This window comes from Pantherophis guttatus, chromosome 1, assembly GCF_059756535.1.
Source record: "Pantherophis guttatus breed Tessera chromosome 1, ASM5975653v1, whole genome shotgun sequence".
In the NCBI taxonomy this organism is placed as follows: Eukaryota; Metazoa; Chordata; class Lepidosauria; order Squamata; family Colubridae; genus Pantherophis; species Pantherophis guttatus.
Genome location: NC_142063.1, coordinates 136,107,759 through 136,123,295, shown reverse-complemented (window position 1 = coordinate 136,123,295; position 15,537 = coordinate 136,107,759). Strand labels below are relative to the sequence as shown.

Below are 15,537 nucleotides of genomic sequence, written 5' to 3'. Positions count from 1 at the left end.
TAATAATTTAAATTTAAGAAGAGAAAAATAGAGAAATAAAGAATGGTATATATGTGTATTTTAAAACTGCAGAAAGATATTCTGCTGGTTAAAGGTATTTAAGTCAGATAAGCCCCAGGTGACTTCCTTCTGTTCCACATTGGCATTTCTGTAGACAGTGAAGAGTCTTTACAGGAGTTGGGATATCTCTATAGGTATCCTTGATATAGGACAATAATTGAGCCTGAACCATGGTTGTAAGTCATGGCAATTATAAAGAATGTCACCGTGTATTCTGATTTGATTTTAGGACTACATCCTGGCTTTGCCAGGGACAATCATTACAGTGAAAAAAGTGAAGGAAAAACAGCTTGCTGAAGGGGATAGGCAGCTCCTCTCTATGCACAGAAGCTTCATGATCCAAGCTTCTTTTCTCCAGGCCAGATGTGTATTCCCCTCCTGTCTGCTGGAGACACTCTGCCCAATGCGAGGCAAAATAAATCTGTTAGGCAGCGCTTTTGTTTTCAGAGTGAAAAAGTCCACTCTTTGACAGCAAAAAATGCTGCTTAATGGGGAGATTCTCTGGAGTCCATTTTCAATCAGCCTTATTGACAACAAAAAGGAGATTCAACCCAGTATGGGACAAAATCAACCAAGCAGTATTTTTGTTATCAAAAATGGCTGAAAAAGATCCATCCTGAAACTCAAGCAGAAATCCAAGCTTGAATTTCAGGATGGACTGTTTTCACCAACTCCCAAGAATCAACCAGGCAACTACAGCCTGCTATCTTCCCTGCTGAATTCTCTGTTGACTTTGTGGGGTAGCCAGTAGGAAAGATTGCAGATGGCAATCACATAATTTCAGGGTGTTTGGCAACCCATCACTGGCGCAAGCAGGTTGTCAAGTGCCCAAATTGCAATTGCATGACCATGGAGCGCAACAACATCTGAAGGTTAGGGACTGGTTGTAAGTCCCTTTGTCTAGGACTGTTATAATTTCAAGTGGGCTGGCCTGGGATGGACCCTCCTATCAAAACCAGCTGGAACTAACTGCAGAGGAAGGGGAAGAAGCGGCACAATACTGTGCTGCCAAACTCCAACTTCCAAGCTAGTCCAGCAGGATACCATGATCAATGGTATAGAAGGCTGCTGAGAGGTCAAGAAGAGCAAGGATGGATGCACTACCCCTTCCCCCTACTTCTGCTACAGGTCATCTAAGAGTGACATTGATGCTATCTCAATCCCATATCCCAGCCTGAATCCTGAGTGAAAGGGATCCAGATAATAATCCAATTCATTCAGAACCCTATGAGGCTGCTGTGCAACAACTTTGTCTACAGCAAACCTGAGTATTTTACAGCCGCAGGCCATATCTGGTCCTTTGGCTGTCCCTGTTGGGCCTGCATGAAGTCAATCAGAAATTACAAATCAAATAAGTAAATAAGAGTGCTGCAGGAGGCAGGAGAAGAAGCTGAGTCAAGTTCAACTCTGCACAGTTGTGGTGCGCTCCTTCAGTCGACTGGCTGAATTTTTTCACCTGTTTGCTAAACCCTATCAATTGATACTCCAAATATCATTTATATCATTGCTACTATATGGTCCCTTTAGAGCTATCCTTTCTTATATATACCCATGAAGAAATTATGAAATGGCAATTGCAAAATCTTAATGGATTAAAAACTATATGAAAGGCAAAAATATAATATACAAAGCAATTTTGGCAATCTATGAAGCATAAAGTAGAACGATATCTAAGTATTTTTGGAGAAATATAAATTTGAACTCAACAATAGAATAGAATAGAATAGAATTTTATTTGCCAAGTGTGATTGGACACACAAGGAATTTCTCTTGGTGTATATGCTCTCAGTGTACATAAAAGAAAAGATACGTTCATCAAGAATCATAAGGTACAACACTTAATGATAGTCTTAGGGTACAAATAAGCAATCAAATCATATTAGGAAACAGTCAATATAAATTATAAGGATACAAACAACAAAGTTATAGTCATACAATCATTAGTGGAAGGAGATGGGTGATAGGAACGATGAGAAGATTAATAGTAGTGCAGACTTAGTAACTAGTTTGACAGTGTTGAGGGAATTATTTGTTTAGCAGAGTGATGGCGTTCGGGAAAAAACTGTTCTTGTGTTTAGTTCTGGTGTGCAGTGCTCTATAGCATTGTTTTGAGGGGTAGGAGTTGAAACAGTTTATGTCCAGGATGCAAGGGGTCTGTAAATATTTTCACAGCCCTCTTTTTGACTCTTGCAGTATACAGGTCCTCAATGGAAGGCAGGTTCGTAGCAATTGTTTTTTCTGCAGTTCTAATTATCCTCTGAAGTCTGTGTCTGTCTTGTTGGGTTGCAGAACCAAACCAGACAGTTATAGAAATGCAGATGACAGACTCAATAATTCCTCTGTAGAGCTGTATTAGAAACTCCTTGGGCAGTTTGAGCTTTCTGAGTTGGTGCAGAAAGAATATTCTTTGTTGTGCTTTTTCGATAACGTTTTTGATGTTAGGGGTCCATTTTAGATCTTGCGATATGGTAGAACCTAGAAATTTGAAGGTCTCTACTGTTGATACTGTGTTGTCTAGTATTGTGAGAAGTGGAAGTATTGAAGGGTTTCTCTTAAAGTCTACCACCATATCTACAGTTTTGAGTGTGTTCAGTTCCAGATTGTTCCGGTCACACCACAAGGCTAGTTGTTCAACCTCCCATCTGTATGCGGATTCATCATTGTCTCGAATGAGACCGATCACTGTTGTGTCATCTGCGAACTTCAGTAGTTTAACAGATGGATCATTAGAGATGCAGTCATTGGTATATAGAGAGAAGAGAAATGGGGAGAGCACACAGCCTTAGGGGGCCCCTGTGCTAATTGTACAGGTATCTGATATAATTCTGCTTAGCTTCACCTACTGCAACAAAGGGTATTAAAATATACAGATGTTTATACTTTTAATGTTCTTTAAAGCTCAATGTTAAAATTGTAGGTTTCTTTATAGACAAATCAGGTCAAATAAGTATATAGCAGAGCAATTTTAAACATCTATTTTTTGCTTTCTTTCTAGTGTCCTGAATTCAAACGCCCTAGAGACATTGCAGTTGACTGGATAGCTGGAAACATTTACTGGACTGATCATTCCAGAATGCATTGGTTTAGTTATTATACAACTCATTGGACAAGTTTAAGATACTCCATCAATGTGGGACAAATAAGTGGACCAAACTGCACGAGACTCCTTACAAATATGGCAGGAGAACCATATGCAATTGCCGTAAATCCTCTGAAAGGGTACGTTGTTAACAAGAACTTTTATGATAAGCATTATGTAAGCCATTGTATAGGGCAAGTTCTCTGGAATGACATAGCTTCTCTGTTTGCTTGGCCCTACTCTTCACAGAGAAGGAAATTAGTCCTTTCTTGCCTGCTTCTTTGCTTTAAAATTACTCAAAATGCAAATTCCCTATGAGATCAGCGAGAATGACTTTAATATTTTCATTTAAATAATAGCCAGTTGAATAATCCAATAGATCCTGGTAAAGGGCAGAAATATGAATATGTAGAGGACTGAAACAAACATATTTAATGCAGAAAATAACATACAGAAGAGCATTGAAAAGTTGCTTGGGGGCCAGACTCATAGATCTTTTCTGAAAGGGCAGTGATCAAAGTCAGAGTAAAGACCACTGCAAAGCCTGCAATAATTGCTTTTAGCTTTGTCACAAAACTGATATTGTTCCATATATATCTGTTTTCAGTACTCGTTTTACTTGAGCCTGATTATATCTATACTGCCTTGAACTTCCACTTCTTATTACAGTTCAGACAATGGCTAGCAGCTGCTATTTAGAAACAAAATAAACCATAGCTCAATAAAATTGTGCCCTATGCCTTGGGAAAATATGTGAGACTTCTCAGATAAATGTTTAAATTCAGGGAACAAGACAAAAATAAATCTGTATTATGAAGACACCACTAACTGGCAATTTTAGAAGAAAGAATCCTTGGCCTTTACTCAGAGGATATTACAAAGCTACATGGAGAAAGAATGGCCACTGGCTTATTATCCTGCATCCCTAGCAATGCTAACTAGCCAGGCTTATTATTCCTGACTTCACATCTCAGTCCTGTGTGAATATGTCTGACCAGGGCCTACAGGAAATCATAATCTTCAGATGTTACCATAGAATGAATACTTGTAAAAACATTATAGCCCATCCATAATTAACCAGATATATTAAAGAATAGAATAGAATAGAATAGAATAGAATAGAATAGAATAGAATAGAATAGAATAGAATAGAATAGAATAGAATTCTTTATTGGCCAAGTGTGATTGGACATACAATGAATTTGTCTTTGGAGTATCTCATGACAAGCTACCATGTAAATGATCTAGAGTTTATGTCTGGGCATTATTCTCATTAGTTTTTCATTTGGGTTCATGGAATAGAGTTTCTTCAGTTTCAAAATAAAAGATAGGTAGTTTTGTGAATTCTCAGAAGAACATGAATAAACTGACATATAGGAGCAGGCTCTTTGTGTTAAGTATAATGGAACAGTACTATGTGATTTGTGTTTGGGATTTCCAGCATGATGTATTGGACTGTAATAGGAGATCGTTCTCATATAGAAGAAGCAGCGATGGATGGTACTTTGAGGAGGATAATAGTACAAAAAAATTTACAAAGACCAACAGGTACAGTTAAATTTTAACAATACATTATATATTAATGGACTCCATTTCAGCTATTCTGAAATGTTATTCTGTGTTATATTGCAACCTAGCAATAATCCTGATTCAGGTTTTTTTATATTGTTCAATAGTTTTCTTTATCCTGCAAGAATGACTTTTTTCTATTTTTTTTCTCCCTTGATGTTGCAAGAATTTCCCACAGAATCATTTTTTTATGTTATTCAAATGTCATATCCAGATTGTACTTTTAGGATAACACATCCTTGCAATATATAAAACAATATACAGTATATAGAACTATATACAGTAGTACTTGTTTTTTTTATGTTTATTAGTTCAGTCATAGGTATTCGCAAAAGGGATTAAGTGGGGTAAATGACATAATGAACCACCCAGAATTGCCTTTTAAGATAAGTAGCCATACCAATCTTTTAAATCGATATGAAATGAAATGTGCACCACAATGTTGTGATGCATAGTATATGACTTACATTCACTGTTGGGATCCAGTATAAAAAGTTGGGCAATGAACAGTTCATCCTGTTTCCAACATTGTGATTTGTACCTGACTGTTTTGATGGCAAAAGAAACTATTTTAAAAGTTTCCATACACAACGACAAATAGTTTCAAATAATGTATTATCTGCAGCTTTTAAAATAAATAAGCAAACCAATTCATGTGATATTTTCTTACTAACCTTACAGGTTGTAAGACAGATTGCACAATTGCTGCTTTCTGACTTTTAGAATGAGCAGCATACAAACAAATCAATAATATCCACATTGTTAAAGTTTGTTGTACACATAAATTAATATTAATATTTTATTCAATCAATCATTGATAATGTTATGTCCACATATGACTAAGAAGAAAAATGACAATGTGGGAAAGAATGCATTGACATCATTCTTATTTGTACAGTAAACAATGTCCTTCAGTGTGGATATAATCCTAACAATTATAAAGCCTGTAGCCATCAAAACATTCCTTAAACTGGAATTTTACTAGGAAACTTTATTTTTTAACAATATAACAGAGTTGACATAACAATCTGTATATTGATCTTAGAAATGTATATGTAATATATAAAAGTTATGCAAGAAATATAAACATAAACTTTAAGAAAGTGAAAGCATGAAAAAATTACAGCTTTTTGTAAGTACGTTTATACGTACATTATAGGAACTGTAACATTAGACATCTGTGCATCCTACATACTGGTATATCTGTGATATTTTTACTATAGAACATTATACAGACGTAAGTTTTTTTTAATATAGAATGAAATCTTGGGAATCAGGAAAAAATTGGAGATTTAGCAGAGCAAGCAATTAAAGAAGATTGTGTTTTGAATCCTTCTAAGAATCAAGAAGGATTAATACTGTCACAAGTAAATGCCTTATTCTTCATTATGTAAATAGTACATGACCAGGATATCAGGGGTTAACTTATTCTTCACTGCTTAATATATTCATATTTACCCACTCCCATATCTAGCTCCACCCCATGTATATATAAAGAGCTGTATGTATTCCTTCTGCGCTTCTATCTGTGATTATTCAGTGAATATAGAATGCCTTCTGTAAATAAACAGTGCTTTATTTGAATATATAATTCTTAATTCATTTATTGAGTCTGATCCTGAAAATATCGTAACAATCTGGTAGCAGAGGATGGTTGAATTGACTCAATAAAACTTTAAATATGTCTGAGAGAGAAAACTCCAGAAACAAAAGAGAAAGGCCCAACACCAGGGCATACAGCAAAGAAATGGAAGCAGATCAAGAAATAATCGATGAGTCCACGAATGCAATATCGAGAGAATCTGAAGACTACACTACTGACAACGAAGAAATAATGGATGAAACTGATGACCAAGAAGAAAACGAAATAGAAAACAACGAACTCAGGTCAGAGATACTAAAACTCTTAAAAAGCCAAAAGAACGATGAAAATCTCATCGCGAACCTCCAAGATATATTAAAAAACAACGGAGCAGCGAGAGAGAAGCACATCGTTACGGATAAATCTAAAGACTCAAAAACGGTGAGCGATCTGCCTGCAGATAAAAATACAGCGAAAAAGAAAACTAACAGTCCCGCGCAAAATTTCGAATGGCAGCCATCTTGGTTTCAACAGACCCCTAAGATGAGCGAAGCAGAGCCAATCAGAAAGCAGGATTCAAAATATCTGGCGCGAAAAGCCTTACTCGATGCAAGAAATGAAAGGGAGAAAATTTACACCTCAGAAGAATCAGACACAGAAATCGAAGAAGCTTCAATAGATATGCGGGTAAAGTCAACAATGAAAAAGCTCTTTGCAGCTTTTGGACCAAAATTGAAAATCACTAAAGAATCAACGAAAAGACAAGCAAGCAAGCAAACACCTCAGAATCTACCCGCTCCTATCCAAACGACGAGAGCACCGACGCCTGAACCCAGAGACCCCTGCAGATATCACCCCACACCACAGACGATCCCAGGGACCAGCATCCTCAACGAAAGAAAGCGAGCACCTGCTACCACCAGGACTCCCAAGATCGAGCCGGAGACCGATTCCTCGGAGGAAGAGCAATGCGGAGGAGCTGCAGCAGCGAGAACCTCTCACAACGGCTTCAGGAGCGAAATGAACAACGCGCATGTGCAAGACTACGCAGACAGCTTCAGAGGACATGAGGAACGGAGAGAACCATTCAGACTCGTTGCAAGCATACCCACGCCATTTTGCAACTTTCAACATTTACAAGATCACGGACTACCCCCAGTTGTAAGTAATGGATCCAACAATATTGAGAATTTGCCCAATGACTTCCCAAAACTGAGAATAGATGGTATTAATTTGCAAGAATGGTGTCAGCAGCTCCAGGTTGTCTTTCTAAAAGAAAACTTATTATTTTTTATTACTAACCCCCCAAAAAGACCTTGGACTCTAAAATTGGACTGCCTGCACCATAGAGCATTTTTCTTATTAATTTCTAGTATATCTCCTGCCATGTACCACAGTATTAAGAAAAATTTGACTGTCTCAGAAATTATTCAATGCATGTTTAAATTGTTTCACAGTGAAAGTGTAGCCACTACAACAAGAATGTCTAAAGATTTCTTCTCAGCTAGGATAAAGCCAGGGGTTACCATAAGTGAACATTTAATATCTTTAAACAAAATTAGAGCAGAACTGCATTTAAGGGGGGAAATAATTTCAGATCAAACAATGAAGAGTGTTATTATTAACTCACTAGACCCATCATGGGATAATTATATATCTCATTTAGACACAATCAATTTAGGATATTTATCCATAGAAAATCTATCTAATAAGCTAATAGCTGAAGATAATTCAAGGAGGAGTCGTTGTAACAATCACATGGAACATAAACAATATAAGAGGGTAGCATTTCAAGAAAGATATCATGAACCAATTAGATGCCACAACTGTGGATCCAAGGAACATAATAGGAGAGATTGTCCTAAACTCCTCAGAGATAGACAAAATTCAGACCATAGAAATAGATACCACAACAGACAGTCATCAATTGATAGACATAGATATAGAAGTCCACCCAACTATAGAGAACATAGAGGGGGCAGGGATAATTCAAAGGATAGAAGGTCTGGTTCACTGAATGGGTTAAACAAACATGACAACACTAACATACAACAGACAGAGGACAACGATTGGCTTATCGATTCTGGAGCAACTAATCACACTACAAATAATAAAAATATATTATCTTCATTTGTAGAAGATAAATTTGTAATTAAAGTAGCTAATCAAGAAAAGGTCCAAGTCATAGGTAGAGGGAATATATCCTTACCTGGCCTAGGAAAAATAGAGGGGGTATTGTTAGTACCTGAAATACCTCATAACATACTTAGTGCAATAAAACTAAGCAGAGATTTTGACATAAATATTGTGTTCTCAAAAGGAAAAGCAACATTAGAGAAAAACAGAATAAGCATAGGTACTGTGGTTATTAAAGGAGGTCTACCTTATTTAATGACAAAAGAGAGATGGTTACACAACATTGATTCCAACATGGAAGATAACAATGACATAGATAATGAAGACAATAGTAATAGTGACAATGAGGAACATGAGATAATTCATAATCACAAAGACACACCCAATGACAAAAAAACTAAAATTGGTAAGCCAATTCATGATGAATGTGCTCATGTCTTACATAGGAAATTAGGACATGCCAGTTTTCCTGTAGTACAAAAGATGACTGAACATGCTGAGGGTGTTAAAATAAAAAATTGTAAAAACTATTTGGAATGCTCAGTATGTAAATCTACAAAACTCAAAACTAGTTCCAAACCCAGAAAGTCAACAAGATCAACGAACAAAATTTTTGACTTGGTACACATGGATCTAGTTGGTCCATTAACACCATCAATCACATATAGAAAACGTTATTTTCTAACAATTGTGGATGACTATAGTCGTTATGGGTTTGTCTATACACTAAAGCACAAAGATGAAACTTTTCAGAAATTTAAGGAGTTTTACAAACGTGTAGAAACACAACATAATATTAGAATAAAACAAATTATGACAGATAGGGGATGTGAATTCATGTCAAAAGAATTCTCCCAATGGCTAAAAGACAAAGGGATGTTACACTACACATCTAGCCCTTTTTCTGCATTCCAAAATGGAGTGGTAGAGAGAAAGAACTCAACATTACAAACCATGATTAGATGCACATTAGAAGATGCTGGCTTAGGTAAACAATTCTGGTCAGAAGCTTTACAATATTCCAATTATACACAAAATAGAACTTGGTCCAGCATTGTTAACAAGACACCATATGAAGTAATGTATAGTAGGAAACCCAAAATAGCACACATGCACATATTTGGAGTCACTGCAGATGTACACATACCTAAGCAATTGAGACGTAAAGGTGAGAACGTATCCAGAAGACTCAGGTTCATGGGATACGAAACAGGCACAAAAGGGTACAGATTTATCGATAATAATAACAAATTTATAGTTTCCAGAATGGCTGTATTCCATGAACAGGCCAACTGGTCTAAAATACATCTTAATGAAATATTCCCAAACACTAATACAGACACTAAACATCAAGAAAAAAAGACTAGAGAAGAATACAATCACAACTCACATAAAAACAAAACCAAAACATGGACAAACAGTCAGCACAAGATAAAGACAGATTCATTAACAAAAAAGGAAGCAAGGTATTTACATGACAATGATAGTAAACCAGAAAGAATGATCAGAAGTAACAGAAATCAAGTGCCAAACAAATACAAAGATTATGTAATGTATATGGATGGAGAAACATCAACACCAAACACATACGAGGAAGTGTTAAAACTTCCCCCCGAAGAAAAGAAAAAGTGGGAATCAGCCATGACTAAAGAGATGGATAGTCTACGAGAATTAAATGTATTCACACCTACACCTGCACCTAAAGATAAAACTGTTATTGGTACCAGGTGGATATATAAAATCAAAAACTTAGAGGGAGGCAACACCTTATACAAAGCTAGACTAGTTGCACAAGGTTATGCACAAAAATATCCTGAGGATTACACAGACACATACTCTCCCACAGTAAGAACTGAGAGTGTTAAAACGGCTTTGGTTATAGCATCAGCACTTAATCTTGATGTATTCCAATACGACATACAGACTGCATATCTACATGCAAAATTAGATAAAGAAATATATGTAAGAGCACCTCATAGTCAATACACAAACAAAAATGAAACGTTGCTAAACAAAAGTTTATACGGGTTGAAACAATCTGGCAAACGATGGTACGAATGTTTAGTCAAAGTACTCAAAACTATGAATTTCAATGCTACTACTGCTGATAACTGTTTCTTTGTCAAAAAAGAGGGTGATTCTCTAGAATTTGTGTTAATTTATGTGGATGATATTTTGTATATAGGTAAACATAAAGAGAGGAGAGAGACATTTGTAACAAAACTAAATGAACATTTCTCGTTGAAATCATTAGGTAAGGTAAATAAGTATCTTGGAGTTCAAATCAGTAAAACTAAAAGGGGATTCAAACTTTCTCAAAAAGATAAGATTATAGAACTTCTGAACAAATGTAACTTAAATAATGCTAAGCCCTGTGACACTCCCATGCAAACCGATTTCTTGAGGAACACAGATGAGTCATCCCCTGAATTTAAAGATAATACACTTTACAGATCAGTCATCGGTTCCCTTCTATATATCTCCAATTGGACTAGACCTGATATTGCTTTGCCTCTCAACTTGTTGTCTAGGCACATCAGCAAACCATTATTATATCATTGGGAAGCTGTCAAAAGAATATTAAGATATTTAAAGAATAGTTTAGACTTCTGTTTATTATTGGAACCCAATAATGTCAAAGAGCCCATCCTCACATGTTATGCCGATGCGGATTGGGCTGGCAATACCACATGTAGAAAAAGCACATCTGGCTATATATTTTTCCTTAACGATTGTCCAGTTTACTGGTATACTGGCAAACAAGATTTAGTAGCCACCTCAACGACTGAGGCAGAATATGTTTGTCTGTCTAAAGCCTCAAATAACCTCATATGGTTCAATGACTTATTATCAAACACTTGGAAGAAACCTTCATTACCATTTATCATGCATGAAGATAACAAGGCTGCTATTGAAATATCTAGATCTGATGCTATTGGACAAAGGTCCAGACATATAGATATAAAATTCAAACATGTGAGGCAGTTATCTCAGGATGGATTTATTAAAGCAGTTCATTGCGAAACATCAGAGCAAATAGCTGACATATTGACAAAGCCTTTGCCTTCTAAGCAGCATAAATACTTGACTTCTAAGTTACAAGTTTTATATTGTTCTGAATCTGAATGTAATTGTTGTAATATATCGAATCGGCATTTAGAGGGGGATTTGTCACAAGTAAATGCCTTATTCTTCATTATGTAAATAGTACATGACCAGGATATCAGGGGTTAACTTATTCTTCACTGCTTAATATATTCATATTTAACCACTCCCATATCTAGCTCCACCCCATGTATATATAAAGAGCTGTATGTATTCCTTCTGCGCTTCTATCTGTGATTATTCAGTGAATATAGAATGCCTTCTGTAAATAAACAGTGCTTTATTTGAATATATAATTCTTAATTCATTTATTGAGTCTGATCCTGAAAATATCGTAACAAATACAATGTTATATTATTTCTGTTTTTTCCCTTATGTACTAGAGTTGTTAGGAACAATTATTTTTCCTATTTGCATACATAAGTGTTCTCAGTATTGACATAACGATTTTACCTATCATTTAGAGTGTATGAATCAAGTGTACTGTAAAATATTAACAAAACAGTGGCAGATTACGAAACTCTGAACAAAACTCTGTATTACTGAGTTTTTTTAAAGTCCTTTAGTCCAAGATTGAACAAAGTCTAAATTAAATGCCTGCGCTGATCCTGGGAAAAGTTGGAGCTGGTTTAAAGTACAGTAGATAACTGTAATGTTTATGATTTTTCTGAAGTGAAAATCAGATGTCAAGCAAAACCAATCTTAGTCTGTATTAGAATTCAGTAATACTCATTATAAGCAAAATTTTACTTTGGAAAATGTATACTGATTCCACCGTAATTGATGCTGAATGTGAAATCAATATTGCAAAGTGAAGTACTTTGTTGCAAGCAGACAAAATATGGGAATTCAATAATACACAATGTATTTATTATGATCAATTCATTGGTCCTGGTTATATCTTCATTTAGTTGCTTAGACCTTATAGTGGTTTTATGAAACCTTATAATAGATTATTTTATAAATTTGTAGCCAGTTTAGTTAAATAGGTGAATGTGGCAAGTCTGATTTTTCTCATTACGCATTTCTCTTCCTTAAGCTAATTTCATCTGTTTGCCTTTTATATTTTTGATCTAAAAATATTTACATTTTTGTTCAACCTTTTTAGCATACATTTTAATTTGCTTAATTTTTTATCATACATTTTCTACACACCATCTCTTAATTTTTTGTATCCATTTCATACTAATATCTGATTTTTCTACCTTCTTTTCATACTTAATGTGACGAAAAGCAGTTTTTCCTAAGGTAGCAAGTATTTCTGCATACCATTCTCTAATATGTCCATTTTCTAGACTGCATCACGTCTAGAAAAATGACTTTTGGTTTGCATATGTAGTCTAGAAAGTATGAAGGATGGCTGGATTTCCTTCAAATTTAACCTTACCCCTAATTTAGGTCCTCTTTTATTCCATTAATATTGTAACATCCAAATACAAACTACTATACAGGCAGTTCCTGATTTATACCAGGGTTCTCTTTCAGAGACTTTTGCATCAAGCAGTTAGGTATAACATCTGCATGCTCAAACATTGCAGTCAATGTTCTTGTGCATCTTTCTGAAATGATGGATTTAAGTATGTCAAATGTTATATAATTGTCTCCACGTTTGGACTAACTACAGTGTTCTATGGTGAAATCCAAATCTAGAAGCATACTTCTAAAATTTCATCCCACCTATTGTTTTGTAAAATTCTTTTTTAAAAAAAATTGTGAGATTATTTTTTATACAGTATTTTACATTCAAATTCTTAACATGTTTACAGGTTTAGTGGTTGATAACTTCAGTCAACGCTTGTTTTGGGCTGATTTTGAATTATCAGTAATTGGCAGTATTCGTTTTGATGGCTCTGATTCAGTTATATGTGTTAGCAGCAAACAAGGTAAGTATATATTTGTATATATGTTTGAGGGTTCTGCTTAGTATCATAGCTGTTCATAGCATTGCACTCTTCTGGATAGAGAGCTTTAATATTCCCAGGATCTTTTGGAATCACTCCTTCAGCATAACAGTCATACCTCTGAGTGTTCGTACCACCACTGAGCCAGTTTGGCCTTTATTTTTCACACCTTTCTAATTCCAACCTAAGTTCTTAGTACTTCTCAAGCTTCTCGAACTCCTTCCTAATTTTGCTGTCACTTGGCACCACTATATCTATGACCATCACTATCTTCTGTCTTGTCTACTATCACAATATCTGTCATAGTATTGATTGTCCATCTGGATCTGGAAGTCCCACAGGTTCTTAGCTCTGTTATTCTCAAAGACCTTCTGTGGAATCTCCCATTTGGACTTGGGAGGATCTAGCCCATACATTATGCAGATGTTCCTGTATACAATGCCAGTTACTTGTTTGGGCTGTTCAGGATATGCTGTTCCTTTCTGGCTCTTATATCCTGCCACCATGTGTCTCTGAGATCTGTCTCAGAGGCCTCTCTAAAGATACTTAGTGTCTGTTCTAGTACTGCTATGATCTGTGCTTCAGTGCTGATCATTATCTTCTATTATCTGTTAATGATACATCCCATGCAGGATCTTGTCTTGTTGTAGTACTTTCTTTGTCTAAACTTCCTTCCACAGCTGCTGCCTCAGGCATTCTCTCAGCAGCATATCAATGGGTGCCATCTTACTGATCAGGACACCCTGGGTTTTGTTCAGGACAATGGCTTTGACACTCCTCAGATTCCACCTACCCATTTTTGGGCTGGTATAGCTTCTGGGTGTTGGGCTTCAGGTGGAAGTCTCCATACATTATGTAGGGTTTATAGGATAAAGTACTTTGACATCTTTTGATACTTCTGCAAATGTATTAGAAAATGATAATAATTAATAACTTTCCTATTTGAATTATTTTAGCTGAGGAAACTTTCTGTAATGTTAAAAGCTAATTCAGATTCTCCATGCATTATGTCGATAAGAACTCCCTGTTCAGAAAAAAGAAAATATGAATAGAGATATAAAAGATTTGCCCTTTTTGGTGTATTGAACCCTAAAATAGTGTACGATAAATTCTATAGTATAATTATCAGTTGAAGTACCTTCGTCTGGATTTTTTTGCTGGATAGAAAGGATGCATATTTCTAGTGGAGAGGTCACATTGGATTCCTTATTTTTCTTGTCAACTTTATCAACTCCAGAGGCGGTTCATAAAACCAAAATATCATTATAAAAATACCAACATTAGTTTACAGTATATGTTGGTACAGAAATGTTGCATCCAAACTGAAATGTGTATTTCTTTTTGCTTATTTAAGGCTTACTACATCCTCATAGAATTGATATTTTTGAGAACTATATATATGGAGCTGGACCTAAAAATGGTGCATTTAGAGTGCAAAAATTTGGGCATGGTGCCGTAGAATATTTGAACTTGGAGACTGATAAAACAAAAAGTGCCTTGATTTCACATCGCTACAAACAAATACACTGTAAGTATATTTTATTACTTTCAGAGGGGAAAAAATTCAGTATTCAAAATAGCATACAAAATAAATATATAACTTCTTCACCCCTTCCCATTCATTATACATTAGACTTCAGGGACTTAGTAAATGAGTTATTTTGGGGAACTTTGGATAGCATTAGGAATAAAATAAAAACTATAGAAAGATCTCTTACTGGGCTTAATAATAAAATATTTTGTAGTTACAAGACAAGAAAAACATTTTATTATAACAATTTCATCCCTGCTAACATTGGAGATGCCCATACATTCTCTTCTCTTGCAATGAACCTTTACTGCTGAAAGTGCTCTTTAGCTGGAGACAAATTGTTGGGGAAGAGGTCATGAAATAGATGACACAAAGTGTGGTATATTTTCTTCTTCATCACAATTTATGGAGTAGACCCCAGATAAATATGTATAAAAAACAAATAAATAAAATGAAAGCTTTATATCTTAAAGATGTTTGAGGGAGTTTGTGTTTGGTAAGATTTTTGGTTCTTGGTTTGCTTTGTTTTTTTTTTTGTCTTTTTTGTTATTTATGCCTTCAAGTCAGTTTTTTA

The 15,537-nt window shown here is 35.4% G+C and overlaps 1 protein-coding gene across 4 annotated transcripts in view; it reads left to right on the top strand.

Moving 5' to 3' along the window:
- Nucleotides 1–15,537, top strand: part of LRP1B (LDL receptor related protein 1B) — a 986,195-nt gene that overhangs the window by 938,320 nt on the left and 32,338 nt on the right. For all 4 annotated transcript variants that reach the window (XR_004592513.3, XM_034424500.3, XM_034424507.3 and 1 more), the window contains exons 78-81: nt 3,056–3,279; nt 4,581–4,687; nt 13,298–13,414; nt 14,787–14,960. Coding sequence is in view for 3 of the 4 variants with exons in the window: in XM_034424500.3 (XP_034280391.2) it covers nt 3,056–3,279; nt 4,581–4,687; nt 13,298–13,414; nt 14,787–14,960 (622 nt within the window). In the remaining variant the exon portion in view is untranslated. The remainder of the gene's footprint in view (nt 1–3,055; nt 3,280–4,580; nt 4,688–13,297; nt 13,415–14,786; nt 14,961–15,537) is intronic.